We start from the raw sequence: 27394 nt of genomic DNA, 5'->3' as shown, positions 1-27394 counted from the left end.
AAGCAGACAGCTCCACAGGAAGAATCTTTTGTCTCTTCGAGGACTCTGGGAGGTAGCAAGGGAGTGTGAAACAGCTGTGTACTGCCTTTTGTTCCTGGAGAAGGTATTTAACTGAGAGCCATGCTAGGCTCAGGGAGACTCTGCTGACCGTCTGCCCCGCAGTCATGCAGGGGCTCCACCAACTTGGTTGTCTGTTGTGTTTTGATTCAAGAATGTTAGCTACCGCTCGTCTGCAGGCTTTATTTAATGGTAAACTTCCACAACACATCTTAAATTGATCATGAAATTGGTTTACTTTATTCTTCCTCAGCCAATCAGGAACACTTGTGTGATTGCGCCCGACCCCCCAGCTCCTGTTAAGCTGAAGGTAGCTTCAACCATCTGTGATTAGAAAAAGAGCAACGAGTCCACACCACATTTTCTTGTTAGTAACAGCGATGTAACTACAGAAAGAGATTATTGAGATCACTAGTTACTGAAAAAAAGTAATGGCCGTTATTCCCATCACTCATAATGACACGATTATTTGCATTTCTGCTACTCATAAACTAGTGACAGTATTTAATGATCAATATCCACAAATGAAAATTGTAAATAAATGACATTAGATGAGCACAAATCTGACTGAGAACTCAAACTTCACCTTAATTTTTTTCCTATCTGTCCTGCTCACATCTCCAATGCTTGTACATGTTGTCATTAGTGTAGCTTCACTCCACATCAGCCACACCACTTTGCTAGCTAAAACACTAGTGTTGGCACATAAGGACGCTGTCAGAGCCTGTCAACGACATTGATTAGCTGTGTAAATAGGAATGTGAATCGCATCATTGGCTGGAGCAGCCAGTCACCAGTCACTCTTTGACTCACACTGCAAAATAACACCGAATGAATCCTTATGTATACATTTAAATTTCAGCAGCTTTTCTGTGCCAGCAGTGCGTATTTGCGCAGGCTCGCAGCGTAGAGGGAACAGTGCTAAGATAACTAAATTTTACCTGGAGATGTTCTCCCTAGAGACCTTAAACATGAATCATGTCACATGAACCAACAGTGAGTGAAGGACACAGGAAATGTTTCCAGCTCTTCCTCCTCTATCAGACATTCTCTCCATACCTGAGAGTGTCCAGTCTCCAGCCTGGATCCTTCACTCCAGCCGACAGCAGCTTAATTCCTGAGTCTCCTGAGTCTCCTGGATGATTGTAGCTCAGGTCCAGCTCTGTCAGATGGGAAGGGTTGGAGCTCAGAGCTGAGGCCAGAGAAGTACAGCCTTCCTGTGTGATCAGACAGCCTGACAGACTGCAGACACACAAAACAACAATCCATCTGTCAACAATCATCTTCTCTTTGACACATATAACATCTATCCATTCAATTTAACTTTATAAAGGACAATTCCAACAGACAACAACAATCATCTCAAGCTGTTTAACAGTGTAAGGTAACAGCCTACAATATTAGAGAGAAAGCATGGCACATAAACGCATCAGGAGTGAAAAGAGGGGAGCATAACTAAGGGATGGTCCAGGGTCACCTGATCCAGCTCTAACTATAAGCTTTATCAAAAAGCAAAGATTCCACAAAAAGATGTAAACACAAAGCAATGATCTCCCCTGTTCACCTAACGGGACATACACCTAAATGGTTTTGGGTGCTGAAAGTCAACATCTCGCAGGTTTTGTCACTCTCCTATGGGCTCCAATTCACTGAACCAGTTAAATGAAGTCAAAATGGTTATTTCATATTTTCAGCTAGAGACAGTGCATTTGTACATATTAAGTTCGTAAAATGATTTATAAATAAAACAAACAGCTCTGTAAAACCCTTCAGAATACAGTCAGGAATCAAACCTGAAGATTCAGGTGGAAGAGCTGCTGAAATAAAGATTTTTCATCAGAGTATCAGAGGGTAAACAGCTTTAAAAGTCTGTAATTTAAGCATTTTAACTGTAAATGAATGAATGGCTGTGTGTTTTTGTTTTATGGGCTGAAAAGCTAGAGAATATGGCCAGCATTAGTCCACAACCTCCATCACACTGCTCTCCAGAAAGCCTGAAACATCTCTCTGTGTATCAGTGCCCCAGGGCGAGTGAGTAATGAGCTGCGATGCAGCACTCCTGTTTCAAAAGACCTGCTTATCATTAGTCGTAATACTTTAATTGGTCTTTTTATTTTAGATGAACTTTACAGTTTGAACAAACCTTTCAAGATGAAAGCCACGACTCTGAGGCCAAAGAAAGCAGGAATGTGTATTTTTCTATCTTTTCCTTAAATTAAATCACAAGTTTTAAATGACATGGCATGGTCTTTTACCACAAGTCAAACATGTTAATTATATATAAGACAAGGCAATAAAACACACAGCCAGCTAAACTGTCAACTGTAAACCTTTTCCATATTAATAAAACTATAAATTCACAGCACGCACAGCACTAAATTTATTATTCTTTTTTCTTTTTCCACTTTAAGCATTGAGGCAGGGTTAACTAACAATGTGAAGCATTTTATGCTTTTATGTGATGCACTGGAGCAGCTACAGACCCATCTCTAAATTACTGTTAATTGCTAAACTTCTTGAAAAGGTTGTGGCTAAGCAACTTATAGCGGCTCTAGACAAACACAGAATTTGTGATAAGTTTCAGTCTGGCTTTTGCAGAGCTCACTCCACAGAAACAGCCCTTCTTAGGGTCTCAAGTGACATTTTGATGAATAATGATGCAGGAAAATGCACGGTCCTACTTATGTTGGACCTCACATCGGCTTTTGACACTGTTGACCATCACATCCTCCTTGAAAGTCTTAAACATTAGGTTGGTGTATCGGGTACTGCCTTGGAGTGGTTCTCCTCTTCTCTACATAACCAATCTTTTTCTGTGGTGGTTTTAGGTCATCCTCTACCTCCCTTACTTGTGGTGTCCCTGAGGGTTTGGTTTTGGGGCCTTTATTGTTTTTAATTTATCTTCTCCCCCTCCAGCATATAATGGGCTCTTTTGAGGACATTTCTTATCACTGTTATGCTGATGATATTCAGTTGTACATCTCTTTTAAGCCCCAGGATTCATCTAAGCTTCAGTTTTTAAATGACTGCTTGGATTTCATCAAATGTAAATTTCCTCCAACTCAACGAGGGGAAAACTGAAGTCCTCATGTGCGCTCTGGACAGATTTGTATCTCAGATAGTGAAAGCCCTTGGTCCTCTTTCTGTACATGTTAAATCCTCTATCAGGAATTGAGGTGTCACTTTTGACTTGACTCTCACATTGGATGGGCATGTGAAATCACTGGTTTGGTCTTGTTTTTGTCATTTAAGAAATGTGGCTAAGTTAAGCCCTATTTTATCTCGCTCTGAACTGGAGATTGCTATACATGCATTTCATCGTGCTTGGATTATTGTAACTCACTGTTTATGTGTCTAAGCAAAGGTTCTCTGGATCGTCTGCAGGTTGTGCAAAACGCTGCAGCTAGGATGTTGACAAAATCCTGAGTGGAGAGTGCTTTGGAGCGCCTTCCTTATAAAACGCCACATTTACCATCTCTGCCCGTGGTAAACATAAAAATGTCTCAGGAAAAAAACACCACATATAGTGTAGCTTCACTCCACATCAGCAACACCACTTTGCTAGCTAAAACACTGGTGTCGGCACATAAGGACGCTGTCAGAGCCTGTCAACAACATTGATTAGCTGCGTAAATACAGGGAGTGAAGAATTATTAGGCAAATGAGTATTTTGTCCACATCATCCTCTTCATGCATGTTGTCTTACTCCAAGCTGTATAGGCTCGAAAGCCTACTACCAATTAAGCATATTAGGTGATGTGCATCTCTGTAATGAGAAGGGGTGTGGTCTAATGACATCAACACCCTATATCAGGTGTGTATAATTATTAGGCAACGTCCTTTCCTTTGGCAAAATGGGTCAAAAGAAGGACTTGACAGGCTCAGAAAAGTCAAAAATAGTGAGATATCTTGCAGAGGGATGCAGCAGTCTCAAAATTGCAAAGCTTCTGAAGCGTGATCATCGAACAATCAAGCGTTTCATTCAAAATAGTCAACAGGGTCGCAAGAAGCGTGTGGAAAAACCAAGGCGCAAAATAACTGCCCATGAACTGAGAAAAGTCAAGCGTGCAGCTGCCAAGATGCCACTTGCCACCAGTTTGGCCATATTTCAGAGCTGCAACATCACTGGAGTGCCCAAAAGCACAAGGTGTGCAATACTCAGAGACATGGCCAAGGTAAGAAAGGCTGAAAGACGACCACCACTGAACAAGACACACAAGCTGAAACGTCAAGACTGGGCCAAGAAATATCTCAAGACTGGTTTTTCTAAGGTTTTATGGACTGATGAAATGAGAGTGAGTCTTGATGGGCCAGATGGATGGGCCCGTGGCTGGATTGGTAAAGGGCAGAGAGCTCCAGTCCCACTCAGACGCCAGCAAGGTGGAGGTGGAGTACTGGTTTGGGCTGGTATCATCAAAGATGAGCTTGTGGGGCCTTTTCGGGTTGAGGATGGAGTCAAGCTCAACTCCCAGTCCTACTGCCAGTTTCTGGAAGACACCTTCTTCAAGCAGTGGTACAGGAAGAAGTCTGCATCCTTCAAGAAAAACATGATTTTCATGCAGGACAATGCTCCATCACACGCGTCCAAGTACTCCACAGCGTGGCTGGCAAGAAAGGGTATAAAAGAAGAAAAACTAATGACATGGCCTCCTTGTTCACCTGATCTGAACCCCTTTGAGAACCTGTGGTCCATCATCAAATGTGAGATTTACAAGGAGGGAAAACAGTACACCTCTCTGAACAGTGTCTGGGAGGCTGTGGTTGCTGCTGCACGCAATGTTGATGGTGAACAGATCAAAACACTGACAGAATCCATGGATGGCAGGCTTTTGAGTGTCCTTGCAAAGAAAGGTGGCTATATTGGTCGCTGATTTGTTTTTGTTTTGTTTTTGAATGTCAGAAATGTATATTTGTGAATGTGGAGATGTTATATTGGTTTCACTGGTAAAAATAAATAATTGAAATGGGTATATATTTGTTTTTTTGTTAAGTTGCCTAATAATTATGCACAGTAATAGTCACCTGCACACACAGATATCCCCCTAAAATAGCTAAAACTAAAAACAAACTATAAACTACTTCTAAAAACATTCAGCTTTGATATTAATGAGTTTTTTGGGTTCATTGAGAACATGGTTGTTGTTCAATAATAAAATTATTCCTCAAAAATACAACTTCCCTAATAATTCTGCACTCCCTGTATGAATGTGAATCCCATCATTGGCTGTAGCAGCCAGTCACCAGTCACTCTTTGACTCACACTGCAAAATAACACCGAATGAATCCTTATGTATACGTTGACAAAATCCTCCAAGTATTCACATGTGACACCATTGCTATTTCAGCTACACTGGTTTCCTGTTGAATTTAGAGTACATTTTAAGATCCTGGTCTTGACATTAAGAGCCTTGCATGGACTGGCACCACCCTACATCTCCGATCTGCTACAGCAGGTCCCTGAGGTCATCTGATCAGGGCTTACTTGCTATAAAACAAACTAAGATGAGAAGTAAGGGTGACAGAGCTTTTGCCACTGTGGCCCCGAGACTGTGGAACTCTCTCCCTCATACATTAAGAATACATTAAGACTCGGTAGTTGTTTTTAAAAAAAAAAAAAACAACTCAAAACTCACCTTTTTAAAACTGTTTTTGGTTAAATTTCTGCCTGTTTTATATTGTCTGTTTTACCCTTTTATTATTTTTTTATCTTATGTCCAGCACTTTGTGATTCTGTCAAGAAAGGTGCTATGTAAATAAAATGTTATTTATTTATTTATTTTATATGTTGCAAACTGGTTGATTTGTAATGAATTAAATTTTGTCTCCCGTAGTGCTCTGATATGTTGTATTCATAGTTGAAAGCTTTCAATGTCTGAAACTAATGCAAACTAAGGTGATGTAAATGTAATGTAAATAAATATAATAAACAAAATGTAATGTAAATATTTGATGAACTTCTTTTAATGACAAGCAGCCCACAGGGCATTTTGCTATTTGTTTTTTTATTAGTGCATTGTATACGATGGATGTAAAGCTGCACCGCTTGATGGATTGTCGGAGCATTACGGCTACCGTAGTCAGGAGCCTCGCGGAGTGATACGTACTGTGCTTCAACAAGAAATGTCAGGAGGAGTCTGAAATGCAAAAGAAGCGGTATATGTACGCAAATGCGCGTTGCAACTTCTTATCTGGTGCGCATTTTTTATTTTGACAGTGAATGTGCACCTGCGGCCCCTGTTGCAGTTTCAAATTTGTTTCAGTGTCACCTGTTCTTGACCCAGGAATATAATAAACTATGATTGCTGGAGTGTCCAAATTCACATTTTTAAAAACAGAGTCACCAATATGCAAGAATAAATTGAAAAAACAAAAAACAAACAGTAATTCAGAGGCTGGTGATACAAAAATGTAAATAAAAGTTAAATTTAGAATTCAGTAAGGTTTTTGTTTATGCCATGATATAATACAGATTTTAAATTTACATCAATGAAAAAGGCTGAATCCTGACCTCAGTTTTTTGAGTGGACAATCTGGACTCCTTAATCCAGCAGACAGAAGTTTAACTCCTGCATCGTGCAGGTCATTGTTACTTAGGTCCAGTTCCATCACAGTAGAGGTATGGGAGATGAGAAAAGGGCACAGAGCATCACAGCTTCTCTTTGAGAGATTACAGCCAGACAATCTGAAAATAAATTATATTTGTGATTAAATGAAATTACCTTTTGTTTCAACCTACTACGGGATAAACAAATGTTTCCATGTGGCCGTAATTAATATAAATACACCTTCAAATTCAAGTCTGGAAATAATATATAGATGACTTTTTTAATTTGCTTAACAACACAATTATACCTCTATATCTAGACATGCAACATTTAGTAAAAGACCAGTATCCTCTGCCACAGGTATAAATAATTTTCAAATTACAATATATATGATTGTTGTTGCCAGATAGACTTCAAAAATAATCCTTACTTATCCCATTCTCAACCTTGATGGGACCCCACATTCATATTCTGTGTGAAACAGGCGGTTTTAGCTCTGGTTTGTATTCATTTTTGAGTAGTTAATGAAAAGCTGTAGGCCCACTGTAGAACAGGTCTGGAAAATACTTTTATAAAGGCTACACTCAAAAAAGTTTCAGAAACGCTAACAATTTATGCTACCATAAACAATACATTGCGCTGATAACAAAAAACAAAAAAAATATGAGTAAATATTTACTTACAGAGCCTTCTTGGAGGCTTTGACCACTGGCAGCAGCTTCAAAAGAGCCTCCTCTGAAGCAGAGTATTTCTTCACGTCAAACACATCCACATCTTTTTCTGATGAGAGCAAGATGAAGACCAGAGCTGACCACTGAGCAGGAGACAGTTCATCTGTGGAAAGACTTCCTGATCTCAGTGACTGTTGGATCTCCTCCACTAGAGAATGATCCTTCAGTTCACTCAGACAGTGGAACAGATTGATGCTTTTCTCTGCAGACAGATTCTCACTGAGCTTCATCTTGATGTACTGGACTGTTTCCTGGTTGGTCTGTGAGCTACTTCCTGTCTGTGTCAGCAGACCTCGTAGGAGAGTCTGATTGGTCTGCAGAGAAAGACCTAGGAGGAAGCGGAGGAACAAGTCCAAGTGTCCATTTGGACTCTGTAAGGCCTTGTCCACAGCACTCTGAAATAAAGTCAGCCACTCTAAAGAATTACTCCGCTTAAAAGTCTTGGAAGTCAATTGCTGTTCTTCCAGCAGATTGAGTCCAAAGTTGATGAAGTTCAGATGGACATGAAGAGCAGCCAGAAACTCCTGAACACTCAGATGGATGAAGCAGAACACCTTGTCCTGGTACAGTCCTCTCACCTCTTTAAAGATCTGTGTGAACACTCCTGAGTACACTGAGGCTGCTGTGATATCGATGCCACACTCTGTCAGGTCTGATTCATAGAAGATCAGGTTTCCTTTCTGCAGCTGATCAAAAGCCAGTTTTCCCAGAGACTCCATCATCTTCCTGCTCTCTGGACTCCAGTGTGGATCTGTCTCAGCTCCTCCGTCATACTTGACCATCTTCACTTTGGCCTGAACCACCAGGAAGTGGATGTACATCTCAGTCAGGGTCTTGGGCAGCTGTCCTCCCTCTCTGGTTTTCAGCACATCCTCCAGAACTGTAGCAGTGATCCAGCAGAAGACTGGGATGTGGCACATGATGTGGAGGCTTCGTGATGTCTTGATGTGGGAGATGATCCTGCTGATCTGCTTCTTATCTCTGAATCTCTTCCTGAAGTACTCCTCCTTCTGTGGGTCAGTGAACCCTCTGATGTCTGTCACCCTGCCAACACAGTCAGCAGGGATCTGATTGGCTGCTGCAGGTCGTGTGGTTATCCAGAGGCGAGCAGAGGGAAGCAGTTTCCCCCTGATGAGGTTTATCAGCAGCACATCCACTGAGGTGGACTTTCTAGGGTCAGTTAGGATTGTAGTTTTGTGGAAGTCCAGAGGAGGTCGACACTCATCCAGACCATCAAAGATGAACACAACCTGGAAGTCTTCAAAGCTGCAGATTCCTGCTTCTTTGGTTTCAGTAAAGAAGTGATGAACAAGTCCCACCAAGCTGAACTTTTCCTCTTTCAGCACATTCAGCTCTCTGAAAGTGAATGGAAATATGAACTGGATGTGCTGGTTGGCTTTGTCTTCAACCCAGTCCAGGGTGTATTTCTGTGTTAAGACTGTTTTCCCAATGCCAGCCACTCCCTTTGTCAGCACTGTTCTGATTGGTTCATCTCTTCCAGGTGAGGCTTTAAAGATGTCTTCTTTTGTGATTATTGCTTCTAGACCATCTAGTTTCTTGGATGCTGTTTCAATCTGTCTGACCTCATGTTCATCATTGACCTCTGCAGTCCCTCCCTCTGTCATGTAGAGCTCTGTGTAGATCTGATTCAGAAGGGTTGGGTTTCCTGCTTTAGCGATCCCCTCAAACACACACTGGAACTTCTTCTTCAGTGCAGATTTAAATTCATGTTGACACCATTGGAAGTTTCTAGGCGAGGTTCCTAAATGAACCAATAGACAAAATACCACAATGAAGGATTTATTAATTGCACATACTGTAAATGTAATTTTATCTGTTCCTTCAGACAGAATAAAATTTTCCTTTACTGAGCACCATAAATATTTAGAGAAATATTCTCACTTCTCAGCAGACACTCAGCAAACTCCTTCTGCTTCATTATCTTCAGGAAATCCAATGTGATCTTCACAAATGCTTCTCTGCTGCTTTCACTAGGCTCCTCATGTTCACCCTGCAATAAATTGCCATCCTTGCATTGACTCATTAAGCCTTTTAGGTCATCTGGAGTCAGAACCTCCTGGATCTTCTTCAACTCACTCTTCACAAACGTGATGATGTTATCCTCCAGCAGCTGGAATAGAATACTTAAGGAATGACCAAATCACACCACAACAAAGCCAGTTGTATCACAAAAGCTTTAAGTCACACAAAGTAGATAACAGGCTGACTTCTGCTAAATGGGTCAAACAAGGCAGAAATGATAGAAACACATGAGATCCTTCTAAAATATGATGTAACACTATAGATTAAGTGTCTTTCATAGTATTTGAATGTGTAAAGAAAGCTGATTTTTGAGCTTAATACAGGTGAAGAAGCTGAAACTTCTGCTAAAAAGAGGTGAAGAGAACAAACACAGACATACAAAAATGCACACACACGGACATACAAAGAAACACACAGAGAGCATGGAGTGTTCTGTGTTTTTCTATGTCAGCCAATCAGTCTAAATCTGCTCAATTTATATCAATGATATGCTGAATCATGAAGAACAACATGGTTGACCAAAGTGCTTTCCAATAAAAAAAAATACAGAGATAAAAAGTTAAAAACCATCCATTAAACAGACAAAGGTAACAACAATAATAATAATACTAATAACAACAACAACAAAAAATAAATACATAAATTGGGGGGGGGGGGGGGGGGAATCAGTAACTATGAAATATTAAAAGTAAAAAGAAGTAAAAAAGCATATAAAAAAAAAAAGCAAAAAAAGATTAAGAGCAACCAAAAACTGAGTAAAACTGACTCTGATACTACTTCTAAAAATCCTTGGAAAAAAGGTGTGTTTCTAAAAGTGATTTGAAGATTTCAAGTTTTGGGGCCAGCCTAATATGGGGGTATCTTATTCCATAATTTGGGGCCACAACAGCGAACGCCCAGTCTCCCCAGTGTTTCAATCTTGACATGGGGACAGGAAAGAGTGACTTCTCAGTTGATCTGAGAGACCTTTGTGGAGTGTATCGGTGTAGAAGGTCTGACAGGTAAGAAGGAGCCAGGCCATTTAAAACTTTAAAAGCAAACAATAAAAGTGTAAACTGAATTCTAAGATGGACAGACAACCAGCGTAAAGAGGTAAGGACAGGGGTAATGTGCTCATGTTTGTGTGTCCCTGTCACAAATGCATGTAAAACAAAAAGAGATAAAACCACATGTAGCGATAATACAGGGAAAAGAAGTTTCAAGCAAAACAGGTATATGATCAGAAAAGACGTCATCATAAATTTTAAGGTTATAAACAGGCAAACCATGTGAAAAAAAAAAAAAAAACAGATCCAGAGTATGTCCACGTTTATGTGTGGGACCAGTGACAGACTGCAAAACATTAAAAGCATCAAGTAGGTTTAGTACAGGGGTGTCCAAACTCTGGCCCGCGGGCCCATTTTTACTGGCCCGCAAGTAATTTTGTAAATAGAATAGCATATGGGCCGCACTTCAACTTTTGCTTGAGTGCATTGCACTTCTTAGTTTTAACACCAGGGGGAGCTACTGTTGATCAAGGCAGTTGCACCACCAAAAAAAAGACAATCAGAAGAAATTTACCCCAAGTTGCTAAACATGGCAGAACCAAAGAAGCGAAAGGTAGAAAGTGAGTGCAGAAAATTTCAGACACGGTGGGAGAGTGAATATTTGCCTGACTCTTGATGGCGCTGTCACTTGGGGTTCGCTCGCTCTGTGGTAGAGTATCGCTTCTAGGGCTGGGCGATATATTGAGTTTTAAAAAAAAATAAAATAAAATCTACATATTTTTATACAAGATATACGATGTGACAATATCGTTTATATCGATATAGTCTTTGTTACGTTATAATTATAGTTGTGGAGCCACAAGTTTGCATTCTCTTTCGTCCACTTTTATCTTTACGCAACGTTACTCGACCTTGCCTCTCTCCTTCACTGAACACAACTTCCCCTCCCCCCCTTCACCTGCAGGCAGCGACAAGATGGACACGGCAAATCTCCGTTAACAAGTTACTGCACATCGCCCCGTGGTGGGGCTGGACGGCATCAACGTGTTAATGAGCTAACTATGCTAACCACGGTAACGCCATGCAGCCCACAGGGCCTGCACAGCCTAAAATCCTTTCATTCTTTCAAAAGTTGACAGCGTGTCTTTTGTATGAATTCTGGTTGTGCTCGATGACTGCGAACCGATTTTATGTGGTACACAGCGCTCAGCAATCTGTCAAAAAAATTTTTAGTATGACTTTGCTAACCTATGGAGCTACACCGCTTGATGGATTGTCGGAGCATTACGGCTACCGAGGAGTTTCGCATAGTAATACGTACTGTGCTTCAACGTAATATTACAGTATTGTGTGTGTATAAGGACCATAAATGGCACCTATTAAGAGACACGGTTACACAGCGGATTTCAAACTCCAGGCTGTCAGTCACGCAGTAGAGCTTGGGAACAGAGCAGCTGTGAAATCTTTGTTATTATGCTCAGCGTCTTTTAGTTTACATTTTGACTGCACAATTGTGAGCTCTTTGTTATGCACAAAAACAACAGTTTTATTTATGGCACATTATTATTTAATAAATGCTGATAATTTATTTTTGAGTAGTTTTTTTCATGTACATCTAAGCTGTATGTTAATAAAAGTGCCTGTGTGACATCTGGGACACAGCTTTGACTAAGAACTCTTTTTGTTCTTAGTTTATGGCTTTAAAAAAAAATATTGAGATATACATCTTATCATCCAGCTAAAAAATATTGAGATATGAATTTTGGGTCATATCGCCCAGTCCTAATCGCTTCCTGTTCCTGCTCAAACACAGTGGTGTTTCTGAGTAGCTTATCTGCTTAGCAATTTAATTAAAAACTTTTAAATACATTATTTTTTTTCATAGTATAATCTTCACGTGCTTCATCCGAAGCACACTTTCTGTGTACTGACCGTACTGATACCTGTAAGAAATATAACATATTTGCAGCCCTGGAGGCCAGGATTACTGAATTGGAGACTCGGCTTTGCACCCTTCATTCACCTATAGCTAGCCAGGCCCCTGTAGCTGGTGAAGCCGAAGATAGCGTAGGCCCCGCTAGCTGTTCCCCGGCAGGTCCCAAGCAGCTGGGGAAACAGGGAGGCTGGGTCATGGTGAGGAGGAAGCATAGTCCTAAACAGAAGCCCCAGGTACACCACCAACCTGTTCATGCGTCTAATTGTTTTTCCCCACTCAGCGACACACCCGCCGGGGGTCAAACTCTGGTGATTGGTGATTCTGTTCTCAGACATGTGAAGCTAGAGACACCGGCAACCATAGTCAATTGTCTTCCAGGGGCCAGAGCAGGCGACATTGAAGGAAATTTAAAACTGCTGGCTAAGGGTAAACATAAATTCAGTAAGATCATAATTCACGTCGGCAGTAATGACACCCGGTTACGCCAATCGGAGGTCACTAAAATCAATATTGAATCGGTGTGCAACTTTGCCAAAACAATGTCGGACTCTGTAGTTTTCTCTGGTCCCCTTCCCAATCAGACCAGGAGTGACATGTTTAGTGGTGTCCCAGAAACGATGTGGGCTTCATAGATAATTGGCAAACCTTCTGGAGGAAACCTGGTCTTGTTAGGAGAGACGGCATCCATCCCACTTTGGATGGAGCAGCTCTCATTTCTAGAAATATGGACAAATTTATTAAACCCCCCAAAATATGACTATCCAGAGTTGGGACCAGGAAGCAGAGTTGCAGTCTTACACGCCTCTCTGCAGCTTCTCTCCTCCTGCTACCCCCCAAAAACCCATCTCCATAGAGACTTCCAAAAAGACAAAAAACAAACTAAAAACCAGCAACAAACAACTTAAACATAAACAATCACAAAGAAAGAACAATACAGTATCCACATCTGAACCAAAGAGTAAAACAGTGAAATGTGAATTATTAAATATTAGGTCTCTCTCCTCCAAGTCTCTGTTAGTACATGACTTAATAACTGATCAACAAATTGATTTACTCTGCCTTACAGAAACCTGGTTGCAGCAGGATGATTATGTTAGTTTAAATGAATCAACACCCCCGAGTCATTCTAACTACCAGAAATCTCGAAGCACAGGCCGAGGGGGTGGTGTGGCAGCAGTTTTTCACACCAGCCTATTAATTAATGAAAGACCAAGACAGACTTTTAATTCATTTGAAAGCCTGATGCTTAACATTGTCCACCCCAGCTGTAAAACTCAGAAACCAGTCTTACTTGTTATCATCTACACTGAAAAAAAGGGACTGGCCATCTCTTGGATTTATGTAAGCATCTTGCATGTATTTAACACAATTGCCTCATGTTTTAAAGATAAATGTAACTATATAGTGTAAAAACTACATGATATGCAGAAAGGGTGTATTAAATTGTTCATATCATGTTCAGGTGAAGTAAGTCAATAAGATAGCAACGTTAAATCTCGTGAAACCACGCGTGATTTCGTCTCGCGGGCTTTGGATCGTGGTTTAAAAAAGGCATCCATCTCAGTCAAGTTGAGCAGTCAACTCTACGTTTTTGGTATGTCTTGATTTTTTGAATTAATATTTACCATATTTCAGCCAAATGTAGTTAAACGTCTAGAGTGTCGCCATGTAACATGCTAAAAAAGAGCCGTTAGCTTATTTGCTGTTTTATCTGTTGTCAAAGAATTGGCGCTTTTTCATTTGAATTTGTCTTTGGCACAAGAGCCGTAATATCACATTAAACCTAATTACGAGGCACTCATAACATAATTTGGTTTTCTGTGTGAATAGATTTGCCAACTGACTCTTCAGTTACATTGTGTATTTACTGCACCGTGGTGTTAGTGAGATTTTGGACATTGAATAGCTTTAGCTAATATCATCAGCGGCATTATGCTAGCTTACATCCCTACCCCTCCTGCCCTCACCTGCTGTCCTTTTGTTTTTGTTTTTTTTTGCTGCACATTGAGAGACGACCTCTATTCTGCATTTCACCAGGAGTCAGCTGATGGATTGTGGGTTCAAGGTGTTATGGTAAGAAAGTATATTCTATTTTCGCTTAAGGTTTCTGTAACTTAATTATAATAGGTTTTTTATAATTATTAGGTGCATGCATACTCAAATAGACCACCCTATTAATACAACTGAGAAATCCAAAATCTGCCATAGGTTTAACTTATACCTGTATGTATTGTCAGAAAGGTGATTACTGGACTCACATTAATGCACACTTGAACTAAAATGAAGTTGTAACTTCTGGGTTGTTGGGTTGCAAATCAGGAACAAACATCTTTGGATTTTTTGAATCCCATAAGATCTGGAAACAGTTTTTATTCAACAAAACATTACTGATTAACCAAGCACAGTGCCTGCTGTTATTTCAAAATAATTTTATGTCATTTCAGATAAAATGCAGCATTCCAGTGCATCCCAACCATGCCTTTACAGTCAAGGTTTCTGACGGAGCTGAGTTTCTCTCTGACAGTCTGCTGAAAGTGTTTGCAAAGTGATCGGGGGAACAGGGCACAAAGCTAAAGGATGTAGCTGCCATGATGACAGTAAGAACTTTAAAATTCTTTAACTACAAAGTTGATATGTATTGCATTAGGTCAGTAAAAGATTTTTATGCTGCATCCATTGAAACAGTCAACTATTACAAGTGAGTACTGATTCCACTGAAAGGATGCCATAATTTTCGTCATGCATTTACTGGCCCACTGAGAAAAATTTATCTTTTTTTAAAAATATATGTTCTGGAAACTATATATCCATAAAGTTGATGTCAAACAGGAACTTTTGATATTGCTTTGTAGATGCTGGTGTTGCATGTTGACTGGTTTAAAAAGTCAAGAGTTTTTGTCTGGGATCATTTTCTTCTGTGCTACTGAAAAGTTCACAAATCTCTGTTTTCTTTGTTATAATACTTTAGGATGACATTAATGCTCAAAGGGAGTCTCATCAAAGTGCTCCACATCTGTGTGAAAGACAATTGCAATCTTGGTGCAGGAGTTCATGGTGAGTGTTTTATGAGTAGATTGTGGCTTTGCAACATTTAAAAATGTATTTAGTTATCCACTTGATCCTCATTGGACTGGTTAGGACCAGTAGTCCTCTTTAATAATTTGAAGTTCACATGAGGCCTGGTAGTGAACTCATCCGCCGGCCCTTGAGGCCCCACCCCTGTATTAGGGGTCACATCAGTGTGAAAAAACTTTAAATTTGTCATTCTAGTGAACAAAGGAAAATCCCACCAATATTTACATTAGCCTTTGTTTGGAAAAAAAAAAAAAAGACCAACTGACCAACAGCTAACCAAATTGTGGGGCTGAAAGTCTAAATTCTAACATCTTCTGAGTGACATAACCTGGATTTCTGATGGGCCAGTGTCTTTCTAACAAAAACTAATGTAAAGCATTTGAAATTATGTTTTTCACCCTCTCTTAGAAACTCTGTTAGACCATGAATGGCAGCATGGCAGGCCACTCTTTGGCTATAGCTATTTACTATGTTGCTTGCATTGGTTTAAATTACTCTAACATTAGAACTGGTAGATTCAAAAGAGATGAGTTTAAAAAGGAATCATAAAGAAATGTTTTGTGTTTAACCAGGACTTGACTGAGGCCACTGCACAGATTGAGAAAACCACAATGAACATCTGTCTCCAGAGGATGCGGCAGGCAATGACTTTTCTGATGTTGGCATCATCATCGAGGGTATAGTAGTTCTTCAAGATCTGGATAACGTGACCTTTGCAGTAGCCATGCTGTTTGGACCTTTTTTATTCCTTCAATATGAGTTACCCATCACAGCTCTGCTACACTTTTGAGGTGATTCAAAGGGTGGTAATGGAGTTGGATGCAACTCAGCTCTCAAGAAAAGCTCACAACTAAGACAAAACTGCTCCTGCAAGGAAAGCTCACTGTTATGCATGCAAGGTGATCAGCTCTAGGTGAGAAGACATTTAAATCTCACACTTGTTCTGCTGCATTTTTGAAGCTCAATTCCAGGAACAGATCGCAGGGTTCATTTTTATATACACTGCAACTGCCATGAGGACAGGGCCATTTTTTTTGTTGTTGTTTGTTTTTCCTTTTGCTCTGTACAGCATTTTGGCAGCATTTTTAAATTTCTCTTTGTATTTTTTCTTTCTTTTACTAGTGAAGAGATGTAGCGTGAACAGTTATACAGTCTAAATATCCCATATGGGTCGTGTGAAATGGTGTTTTCAGTTTCATTCAGTTGAAGTAAAGAACGTTGAATATTTCTAAGTGTGCTGTTTTGAACCAAGATGTCACAGTATGATCAGTGCTGTAATTTTTGACAGTCACTGTATCAATGTTATTTTTGCATCTCTTGAATAAAGGTTTTGACCTGCAAGTGCTAATTTCTTTAGTTATTGGGGTAAAATGGGTAATGTTAATAGGAAGGTGTTTGCCAATTCAGTAACCTAATTTAATGTTAATTTTTATTTAAGTATTTATTGTCATTGTCAGAGAACAATGAAATTGCGTTTGGGGCTCCGTACAACCCGTAAATAAAATAATGGAAGAGTACCCCTTAAAACCCAAGTGTAAATATTTAACCCAGTGTGACTCCAGTGCAATAAGACAATCCTTAACAACAACATAAGAACATGACAAGTAATGTTCATAAGAAATTCGGGAGGGGGAAAGAGAATAAAGATTTGATGCACCAATGCAGACCAGTTCAGTGCTATTTAGAAGTTGGATATGGTTATTGTCCGTGAGAGGGGGGCAGAGAGTTCAGAAGCCTCACAGCCTGTGGATACAGGCTGTTGGCCAGTCTGGATGTTCTGGCCTGTATAGACCTGTACCTTCTCCCTGAGGGCAGCAGGTGGAAAAGGTGGCGCGCAGGGTGATGTTGGTCCCGCACCATTTGACCTTAGAACTGAAGAAGCTTCTCGGATGAGAGGTGAAACTTCTTCAAGTAACTTAAAGAAGTCCAGACGCTTTTCTTTGCAAGCTCCTTTGACTACGATGACCTGGATGACTGAGAACCTACACAGACATTTATTTTATGTATTGATCACATTAGTAATAATTATAACATCACTTTGTCACTTAGTTATATACATGTCAGATAGCACCACAAATATGTCTTTATGCTCTATTACACCATAAAATGCCCTACTGTGTGTGTGTGTGTGTGTGTGTGTGTGTGTGTGTGTGTGTGTGTGTGTGTAAGTTCATGGGAGACGTTAAACAGATGGTGAAAAACGAAGGTGCCTCCCTTATCAGGCCGTAGCAAGGATTCGAGAGGTAAATCTCCAGGTGATGGATAAGTGAAAAACAAAGGTGTCTCTCTCTCTCTCTCTCGAAGGAAAGGTTTCAAGGATACTTTGAGTTGAAGGTATAAAACCACATCATGTGCTGTCAAATGCCTTTTGTCTCTGTGTTTCTGTGTGTGTATAAGATATAAGGGCGGCAGCCATCGTGACACAGCATTTTGGCATCGGACCTGAATGCTCTCTCCACTGCAATGTATATAATAAACTCCACTTTAAAAAGGCGCTCACCAAGTGTTTACAGTTTATTTAAAACTTTCATAACAACCCTTCTACACAGCTAACAATACGACTATTCTTGTTCATTCTCTGGTTCATTCTCCCATGTTAATTAATGTAATTCTATCCTTTCTAGATTACCACTCAAACTTCTCCATAGACTTCACCCAGTGCAAAACGCAGCTACCTGTGTCATTGCCAGAATACCTTCTATTTAGCATATTGCTCCTGTCCTTCAACCACTTCACTGGATTCCTGTAAAGTATGACATTAATTTTACTCTAAGATCCTACTTCACTGCTACTGTTACCATTTGCTCACATCATGGGCTTTGGCGCCTTCAGCTGAGTGGACACTGGTGTTTAGAACCATCTGCTGCACCACATTCACAACATGCATTCTCACCCTAGCTCTAAAGCCAGCCTTAAAACATTTTTTTTAAACTTGCGTATTCTGATTTGTGCTTAATATTTATAATTTTATGATGTATTCACTTCACAACATGGAAATAACTGTGAATAGAATAGATGTAAATGTAGTTGTTGTACATGTACCTTAAATAAGGAGTCCAGGTGTGTTTGATGCTGCTGGGCAGACTGACTACTTGGAACCTCTGAGCTCTCCCGGTCCACTCTGTGGAGGAATTCAATAATAATTCAAGGAGTCAGAACAATACAACAAAACATTGTCATCGAAACGCAACCTAAGATGCTGGTGGTCCTCCACATTATACAAAAAACAAACAAACACACAAGACAACAAAAAACCCAGCTCTCACTTGTTAATAAGTGGGAGCTGACACTATTTGAACATTAACAATATACAACTCCAGAACAAAGTTCACTAGCAATATTTATCTTCGTTAAAAATACTTTTAACAAAGCATATAGAATAATCCTTTTTTGTTATTATAAATATACAACAAAATTATTGTGCTCCACACCAACTGTGCAGGAGTAAAAAAAAATAAATAAATAATCACAGACCTCTTAATGAAAGAGAGCTGAGACATTGTGTGCACTTCCAAGAAACAGGGATTTTGGTCCCTGCTGCTCTCTGTGAACAAACTGTTTTTTACAGCCCAGCATGAAGATCGTTTCCTGTCCTAGATTTTTTTTTAAATTTACTTTTTCTTCTTAATGCCTCTCCTTGTGTCATCGGTGAATCCAATGAAGATATTACAAATATTACGGAGTCTTTGAACCTTGATTGTCAACCAGGATGGGTGCAAATGTTTGAATTGACTTATCAGTTGTAACATAGTCTGCATAGTCCTCCAGGTCCCCTTAATCAAATAAACCTCAGCATGTATTCTCAGAGCTGTACTGCAGTTGTGTGAGAGCACACACTGACTAAGTTTTGATTGTGTTTTTTTTATTTTTTTTTTTTATTATTATAGTGGGCTAAGTACTAAAATGATCAAAACTTGATCCAAGACTTTTATTATACACTGAATTCTGTAAAGCAGCAGCTTATGTTTTCTTGTGTAAGTGTAAATTTGTCTGTGTTATTGTGTAAATACTTACGCTATTGTGTACTTCACACACATGGAGAAATGCCAAACTACCTTTCATTGTTCTTGTAACAGCGACAATAAAGATTCTATTTTATTCTGATGACTGTTTTGCAATTCTTTCTTTTCTCTAGGAGTTTTCTCCTAGAGAAGATCTTGTAAACTTAATTTTTATCACGTGGAAACTGAAAGCAGAAATCCATATCAGGGTAGGCTTGATAAAGTGACCCTGAATTGGAAGAGCAGACAAGTAAAAAAGAATGGATGGATGAATGAAGGGATGGACGTATTTAGTTTAGGGATATTTGTTGGATAATGAAGCTGTAACAGATGAGAGACTTTTTAAATACTGGGGAGTTCTTGAGAACAAACAATCCTGCTTCTTCCCTTTTTGGCTGCTCCTTTCAGCTGTCCTCCTGACATACTCATTTGAAATCTTGTCCATCGTCAACTCAGTGCCACCACATCCAAGCCCTATAACATGGTCTCACTATCATCTTGTAAAGTTTCCCTTTCACTCTTCCTCCAATCCTTCTGTCACAAATCACTCTTGACATTTATAATCACCCCCTCCACCAGGGCTGGACTGGGACAAAAAAATGGGCCCGGGCATTTTGACTAGAGACCGGCCCACCAGGTATTATAGGAAAAGCCATAAAGCCTTTGAATGAAAACAAACGCTGTTGTGACAGTGATGTACAGTCTTGTTGGTATATGTATGATTTCTATACATTTGACATCAGATAAAAACTTTGGTTGTAAGATACGGATAATTATTTGTTGAAAGCTAGAAATTTTAAATGAGAATAAGAAAGAAAAGTATTTCTTTGTGCCCCCCTTTCCCTGTTAATGCCCTACCTGCCCCCTGGCAACACTTTGCTAGACCCACCCCTGCACAGTTACCAGCTGTCATCTACATAAAAAAGGATCCTGGTGTTATTAGTCTCTCAGAAACAGTTCATAACTTCCCTTCAACTCATTCATGTCACCTAAAAGGTAAACCTGTTTCTCCATCACCTGTTCAGCTCTGATGATTCAGTAAGGACATCTCCTGGTTTCATCTTCATGTTTCCCTCTCATCACATATCCAAACCGACATCATGACCAGCAGCTTTACAGCTGTGGCTCCAGCAAACATCAGCTGATACTAGAAATTAATATTAAATAAATTCTAACAACAGCTGATCAAGCTTAAAACTTGCTGCTGTTGTTTAGCGCGACATCCGCTGGTTTCTTCTTTGTGGGCGATAAACAAACAAGGGGAAAGCCGATCAGCTGATCATTGATCAGTTTCATGATTGAAGTAGCAACAGGAGAGGGAGGGGAGAGAATGAGAGAAGAAGAGGCAGCTGTGCAGCGTAACGACAGAATAACTCCAGCTTTGTGTCTTTTTCCATTGAAGCTGAAGTAAGGGACAAACTGTGTTCCTTTTCGCCTCAATACAAAAGGCATAATATTTTCTCTGAATACGAGACGATTCCGTTTTTTACGGGACGGTTGGCAACTCTATTTTATTCATGAGGTTAATTAGTAAAGTTCGCTACCAGTAACATCATAGCACCCACCTAGCTGTATAGAAACTCTGTCATGCTGTCATAGCTAGCACGCAGTACAAGTTATTGTAACTGTTTGCTGAAGTGGATTTTCAGCTGTTTAGAAACCAAAGGCTTGTTTTAAAGACACAGTTTAAATGGATTGAGGGAATGACGTGTTTGCACTGCAGTTTATAATCAACAACATCAAACAGTTAAAAGAAAGAGTTCATGTTACTAACAGCTCACCTCTCTGCAGCAGACAGATGCTGGACTTTAAAATCAATGGGACGATCATGTGACCGGTCACTCTGTAAGGACACAGAGCTGGGTGGAGGTCCAGGCTGGTCCCTGTGAATAATGATGGAGCAGTGATGCGAGTGCTGAGCTGTGACATGGAGAAGAGTCATGGACAGTTAGAGATGGTCGTCTCACCTCTGAGCTTTGGTCTGGCTCTCATGTTCCCCACACAGAGTGCTTTTAGAGGGAGGGGCTCCCTCCTCTCTGTCCTCACACTGATCCATGCTGCTCAGCTCACACACACTTTCTACCTGCAGTGGAAACACAAATCATTCATGTGCACATCAACTGAAACCCTGCTTTCCATCATGTGTGCTGTCCAGATATCAGCTGCTGCTTTCCTGCTTCATCTCAGTGTCAGCTGAATGCAGTCAGACAGCAGTGTGAGGCAGAGGAAGCTGCCATCAGCTGCTCTACCATCCTCTGTCAGTGCGCCCCAGGGTAGCTGTGGCTATAATGTAGCTTGCCATCGGCAGTGTGTGAATGGGTGAATGACTGAATGTAGTGTAAAGCGCTTTGGGGTCCTTAGGGACTGAGTAAAGCACTATACAAATACAGGCCATTTACCATTTACCATCAGTCCACTAGATGGAGCCATGAAGCACACACGATGCATTCACTGACACACACTGATTTAATGGTAATAAGAAAAATAAGAAGTGAGAGTTTGTCTCTCTAAGTGAGTTAATGTGGTCAGAAAACAAAAGGAAGGTGGACGAGGCAGATTTTAACAACACAAGGAGTTTGTTTTGATTTTCTGTTGTTTGTCGTTTCTTTCCTAACGGTGTAGTTTTAATTTAAAAAGGAGGAGCATTTTAAGAGTACAGCTCTGTGTTAAGTAATCTCTGCCCTAAAAGCTGGAGGTAACAGAGTTAACTATCCTAAGATTCTTATTAAGAGTGACCAACAGGGACACCATTAGAAATGAGTATATTACTGGGACAGCTGAGGTCAAACACTTTGGGCACAGACAGTGAGACTGACATATGCTCTTTGAGTTAAATCATGTCTGTGTACAAACAGAAATTTTTAACTATTACTTGGTATTATTTTATAGGAACATAACATTTTAGTACAAGTAATTATGACTTTTTATATTAAATCTGATTAAAACATAATGAAAATAAATACTACATTCATCAATGTTTTATTTATTTCGAACACGATTCTTCTGTCTCAACATCTCACTGCCTGGGACATACCTGATAACTAACTTATTTATTTATTTATATATATATATATATATATATATATATATATATATATATATATATATATATATCTGTTAATGTTTTCACTAATTTAATATAATAATTTTATTTGGTCTAATGAAGTCAGCGTGAATAAACAATGCAAAAACTTTTGTGTTGTTGTTGTTGTTGTAATTACTTCCTGTTGAAGTAGATTCAATATTTGTAACAAAGGATTTTTAAACAGACAGAAGCCAACAGGTTTAATTCAATTCTTTACCACATCTATACATCCACCTCCACTGTAATTATAAAGGCCTCTGACCTCTAACAGTTGTTTACACTATACCTGCTTATGGCAGTGGCTCTTAACCTGGGTTCGATCAAACCCTACGGTGAGTCGGTCTCAGGGGTTTGGCAGAGCCTCCACCGCGGAGGTTGCGGAGGTCCAGACATACCCGAATCATCGTGTAAATTTGTGATGACACGCCCCCTTTTGGCCATCACTGGCTGCAGATGATCATGCTACACTGCTTGGCCAATCAGTGCTGCAGGGAATGTAGCGCACGCAGTAGTCAAAGTGTGAATGTCGTGGTAGTACTTCGTGTGATTTTTTTGTTAATATTTTAATCCATACTAAGTATCTCGGGCAAAAGAAGAAAGTGGTTGGACGAATATGTACAATATGGATTCACATGTATCACGGAACGTGATGGGAGTGAGCGTCCTATCTGCATGATTTGCAACGCCAAGTTGAGCAACTCTAGTCTCGCACCGGCAAAACTAAAGGAACACTTCTTGAAGCTGCATGGAGACGGGGAATACAAGAACACAACACTTGATGAATTCAAGGTGAAGAGAGCCAGATTCGATGAAAGGCCCACTCTGCCTGCTCTTGGATTTGTACCCGTTAACAAACCGATCCTCACAGCATCGTACAAAGTTGCTTACCTGATCGCAAAGCAAGGCAAGCCACACACCATTGGTGAAACACTCGTGAAACCAGCGGCGTTAAAGATGGCGAATCTGACACTCGGAACAGTCGCCGAAGGTAAATTATCCCAAATTCCTCTTTCAAATGAGACCGTCAGCAACAGAATAGAAGACATGAGTAAAAATATCTTGGCTCAAGTAGTCACGGATCTGATTTCAAGCCCGGCAAAATTCAGCCTTCAACTCGATGAGAGCACAGACGCTGCTAATCTAAGCCAGTTTACTGTTTTTGTGCGCTATGTGAAAGATGACATGATAAACGAAGATTTTTTTATTTTGTAAGCCTCTTACAACAACAAATAAGGCAGCCGATGTGAAGAAGCTTGTGAATGACTTCTTCAGAGACAACAATCTTTCATGGGATATGGTTGCAGTTTGTACAGACGGAGCTCCCATCATGCTGGGAAGAAACTCTGGTTGTGGTGCGCTAGTAAAAGCCGATGCACCACACATCATTGTGACGCATTGTATTTTGCACAGGCATGCATTGGCAACAAAAACCTTGCTCCCAAAAATGGCAGAAGTATTAAAAACTGTGGTGGAATGTGTGAACTATGTGCGAAATAGTGCTCTGAGGCACCGCATCTTCAGTGAGCTGTGTAAAGAAATGGGCTCTGAATTCGAATTACTTCTGTACCATTCTAATGTTCTGTGGTTGTCCCGGGGACAGGTGCTGAATCCTGTTTTAGCCATGTGTGTGGAATTAGCCCTGTTTTTGCACCAACACTGTCATGCAGATTGCTTCAAAAATCCTGAGTTCATTCTCATTTTAGCGTACACGACTGATATAGTCACAGCTCTCAATCAGCAGATGCAGGGTGGTGGAGTCAATATCATAGAAGCGGAAGAACATCTGAAGGCTTTTCAAAAAAAGCTAACGTTATGGAAACGATGAACAGAGAACAACAACTTCGCAAACTTCCCCCTTCTGGACAACTGTGTAAGTAAGATCGAAGATGAGTCTGGAATCTGAGATATTTCTGTATCCACGGAACTGAAGCAAACAATTGAAACGCACTTAGATGAGCTTGCAAAGTCTCTCCACAGATATTTTCCTACAAGAGACTCATATCCAGCATGGGTGAGACAGCCGTTCACGTTTGCTGTTAAGACAGCAGATGTCAGAGCTAGGGATGGGTATCGAAAACCGGTTCTTGTTGAGAACCAGTTCCCACTGTTTCAATTCCTTGGAATCGTTTGCCACTTTTAAAAACGATTCCCTTATCGATTCCAGTCGCCCCGAATGACGTCATCACGTTGAGTAGCGTCTTTTACCCAGTAGGAAACACGGCGCCTGAGCGGCACAAACGCTCAAAAGTTTGGTTACACTTTATGAGAAAGGATGACAACAGGGCAACGTGCAATACTTGCAAAGTAGAGATTTCATCAGAGGGAGGAAACACTACGAACATGCAAAAGCATTTGCTCAAAAAACACGCGATTGCTTTCAACGAATGTCGTGTTTTTGATCCGCTCCGGACTAGCGAAGCTCAACCCAGCAGCAGCGGTAGCGTTTCCACGTCCTCTCCCGTTAATACTGCAGGTAACTAATCAATTAGCATTGCATATTATGTTAGCGCGATTTACCTTATTACAAAACCTGCTATTACTGTGCGTTGCATTTAGATAACCATGATGAGAGAGACAGAGTCTGGCTGGCTCAGATGCTGGCAGTTCTCACTGCAGTCTACCGGTAGCGTCTCCTTTCAGGCCTGGATAGACGAATGTCACCGAGCAGTGACTAAGTTTGTGGTCAAAGGCTTGCACCCATTTGCCACAGCAGATGCCCCCAATTTCACTTTGGTAAGTGAATGTGTTTAATTGTAGGCAGGACATTACTGGATATTCTTGTGTAATTGCTACAGAATAATTTATGTTAAACTTTGTTATTGCTACAGGAGAATATTTATTTTATTATTTTACATATACATTTTTTTCCTGGGGACCCTGTGACACCCCATTGAAGAGCCGTAGGCTGGATCTCTTAAGATCTCACTGCTGGGTTTGTAAGGCCATGTTACTCCTAAATTTCTATCTTGTTCAAAGAGAAGATATAAAACACAGTTCTAAGCTAATCGACTTTAGTGTTCTCCTTTTTAAAAAAAAAGAATCGATAAGAGAATCTATAAGGAATCGAATCGTTAAACAGAATCGAAAATGGAATCGGAATCGTTAAAATCTTATCAATACCCATCCCTAGTCAGAGCCAGGTTCAACAGCAACTCTTCAGAACAACAATGCTCTCAACGTTTTGCTGTCGACAAATGGACAAGTATTCAGTTATTGCTAAGAAAGCCGTGGACTTTTTTTTATACAATTTGTTACAACATATCTTTGCGAGCAATCCCTGTCAAGGATGCTGGACATAAAAACAAAGAAAAGCAACAGACTTTGCTGTGAAAATGACATGAGAGTGGCACTTGCCACGGTGAAGCCACATCTGAACTGGACTCTCAAAAGCAACAGCAAAAGTCACACAGATTTGCAGGTATTTAATGTGTTTTAAGTTCATGCATTGTGTTGGTTTTGTTCTTTGAACAAGGTGATGTTCATGCATGGGTCATTTCGTACACCAGTAAAAAACATATCTATGTCTTGAATATGAAAAAAATAATAATCATATTTTATTTTTCACTAAAGAGGGATTCGGTGAATGCGCATATGAAACTGGTGGTGTTCGGTACCTCCAGCAAGTTTAAGAACCACTGGGTTATGGTCAAACAGATGTTTCAATCTGACAGCAGTTACTGTGAAACAGTGGTCAAGCTTAGGCAGCTGTTAGTGAGCAGGAGAGCAGAGGTGATAAAGCATTTTCAGTGGTGGCTCCTAATTTTGAACCTATAATAAAAACAGGCACGTGCAGAGGGGGGGGCTAGAGGGGCTTGAGCACCCGCCCCTTTCCTGATGGGTGCCCAAAGTGCCCTTTTGTTGAGGCAACTTTTAAATTTTTTTTATTTATTTATTTATTTATTTTTTATGTGTGTGTGCGTGCGGAGTCCTGTCTGTGCCCCTCAACAATAATATTTAACTATTAATCACAGTTTTGCTAAATAAAAGGATCTGGCTTGCATCAGTCACATGATCACATTTAACCAATGATCGCCCTTGACGGCAGAACGCGCTGGTTACGAGCCGGGAACGAGCTCACAAAGAGCACGCGCATTTTTAGCGGTCCGGAGCTGTAGGAGAAACACAAGTTAACTCAGAGACACAGACTGATGCGACACAACCAGTAAGTAGGTGTACAGCGTACACTGTAGTGTGTAGCACACAGGAGTATCAGCTTATTACGTACACGTTGGTAAGCTGTCTTGTTGCAACTGACGAACTGAAACAAACGAGCGTGCTGTGTGTGCAACAGCGTGACAAACATTACCTGTCCTTTTATTAACTGCACAGGTAGTGCTGGTCACAGCTGCTGGCTACCTGTGTAAGGCTGTCATGGGTCTGCAGCTGTGTCACATATTTAGGGAACATATTTAGTTTTAAAGTAAGTTACAGAGTTTTTCCTGCCTTTCTGTATATTTCACTAAAAAAAACGATCTAATATGCATGTCCACATAATAATTATTATAATTATAATATATTAAAAACACACACACTGTATTTTAAAGAACATACATTAAGAAGCAGATTATATTAGATTTATATTTTAAATAAGACAAAAGTTGGATTTTACAGCAGTAAAATGATTGTATCTCTACAGTTTAAACATGTAATAAGCTTTGCCCTGCACAGAGTGGATAGTGAAACAAATGGAATCATCATAAATACATTATTTCATATTTATTACTTCCCCCTCCTCTTTGCTTTATTATTGTAGCTCTAGTAATGAATAATAATGTAAGGATTCTGGATCAGCACCATGATGCCCATAGTATATACAGTATTCTGAAGAAGGTCTAAAATGTCACTGTGTGTGCGTGCATGTGTGTGTTTTATTTAGATGGATTTTTAAAAAAATATTACTCATGATATAACATTGTGCAGACATGGCTGGTAAGG

The 27394-nt window shown here is 40.1% G+C and overlaps 2 protein-coding genes and 1 long non-coding RNA gene across 6 annotated transcripts in view; 1 reads left to right on the top strand and 2 right to left on the bottom strand.

The window, feature by feature from the left end:
* Positions 1-27394, bottom strand: part of LOC146672997 (protein NLRC3-like) — a 151130-nt gene that overhangs the window by 57399 nt on the left and 66337 nt on the right. The gene's annotated exons all lie outside the window — the stretch shown is intronic.
* Positions 1-27394, bottom strand: part of LOC146672998 (protein NLRC3-like) — an 85234-nt gene that overhangs the window by 55479 nt on the left and 2361 nt on the right. For 2 of the 3 annotated variants that reach the window (XR_014910384.1, XM_085401425.1), the window contains exons 2-8: positions 21342-21457; positions 21156-21257; positions 18416-18494; positions 9236-9464; positions 7286-9095; positions 6566-6739; positions 1117-1299 (exon numbers count right to left, since the gene is read on the bottom strand). Coding sequence is in view for 1 of the 3 variants with exons in the window: in XM_085401425.1 (XP_085257551.1) it covers positions 1117-1299; positions 6566-6739; positions 7286-9095; positions 9236-9464; positions 18416-18494; positions 21156-21257; positions 21342-21430 (2666 nt within the window). In the remaining 2 variants the exon portion in view is untranslated. Of the gene's footprint in view, positions 1-295; positions 382-1116; positions 1300-6565; positions 6740-7285; positions 9096-9235; positions 9465-18415; positions 18495-21155; positions 21258-21341; positions 21458-27394 lie in introns of all 3 variants that reach the window. The other variant, XR_014910385.1, reaches the window with a different exon arrangement.
* On the top strand, positions 14241-16553 carry LOC146672999 (uncharacterized). The gene is made up of 4 exons (XR_014910423.1): positions 14241-14371; positions 14743-14895; positions 15267-15352; positions 15946-16553. It is a non-coding gene; the product is annotated as an uncharacterized LOC146672999 (long non-coding RNA).

The sequence above is a fragment of the Rhamphochromis longiceps genome, linkage group LG3, assembly GCF_057381845.1.
Source record: "Rhamphochromis longiceps isolate RC_006_pf linkage group LG3, R_longiceps_female_GT1.1, whole genome shotgun sequence".
NCBI classification, from domain to species: Eukaryota; Metazoa; Chordata; class Actinopteri; order Cichliformes; family Cichlidae; genus Rhamphochromis; species Rhamphochromis longiceps.
This window is presented reverse-complemented; position numbering and strand designations above follow the sequence as displayed.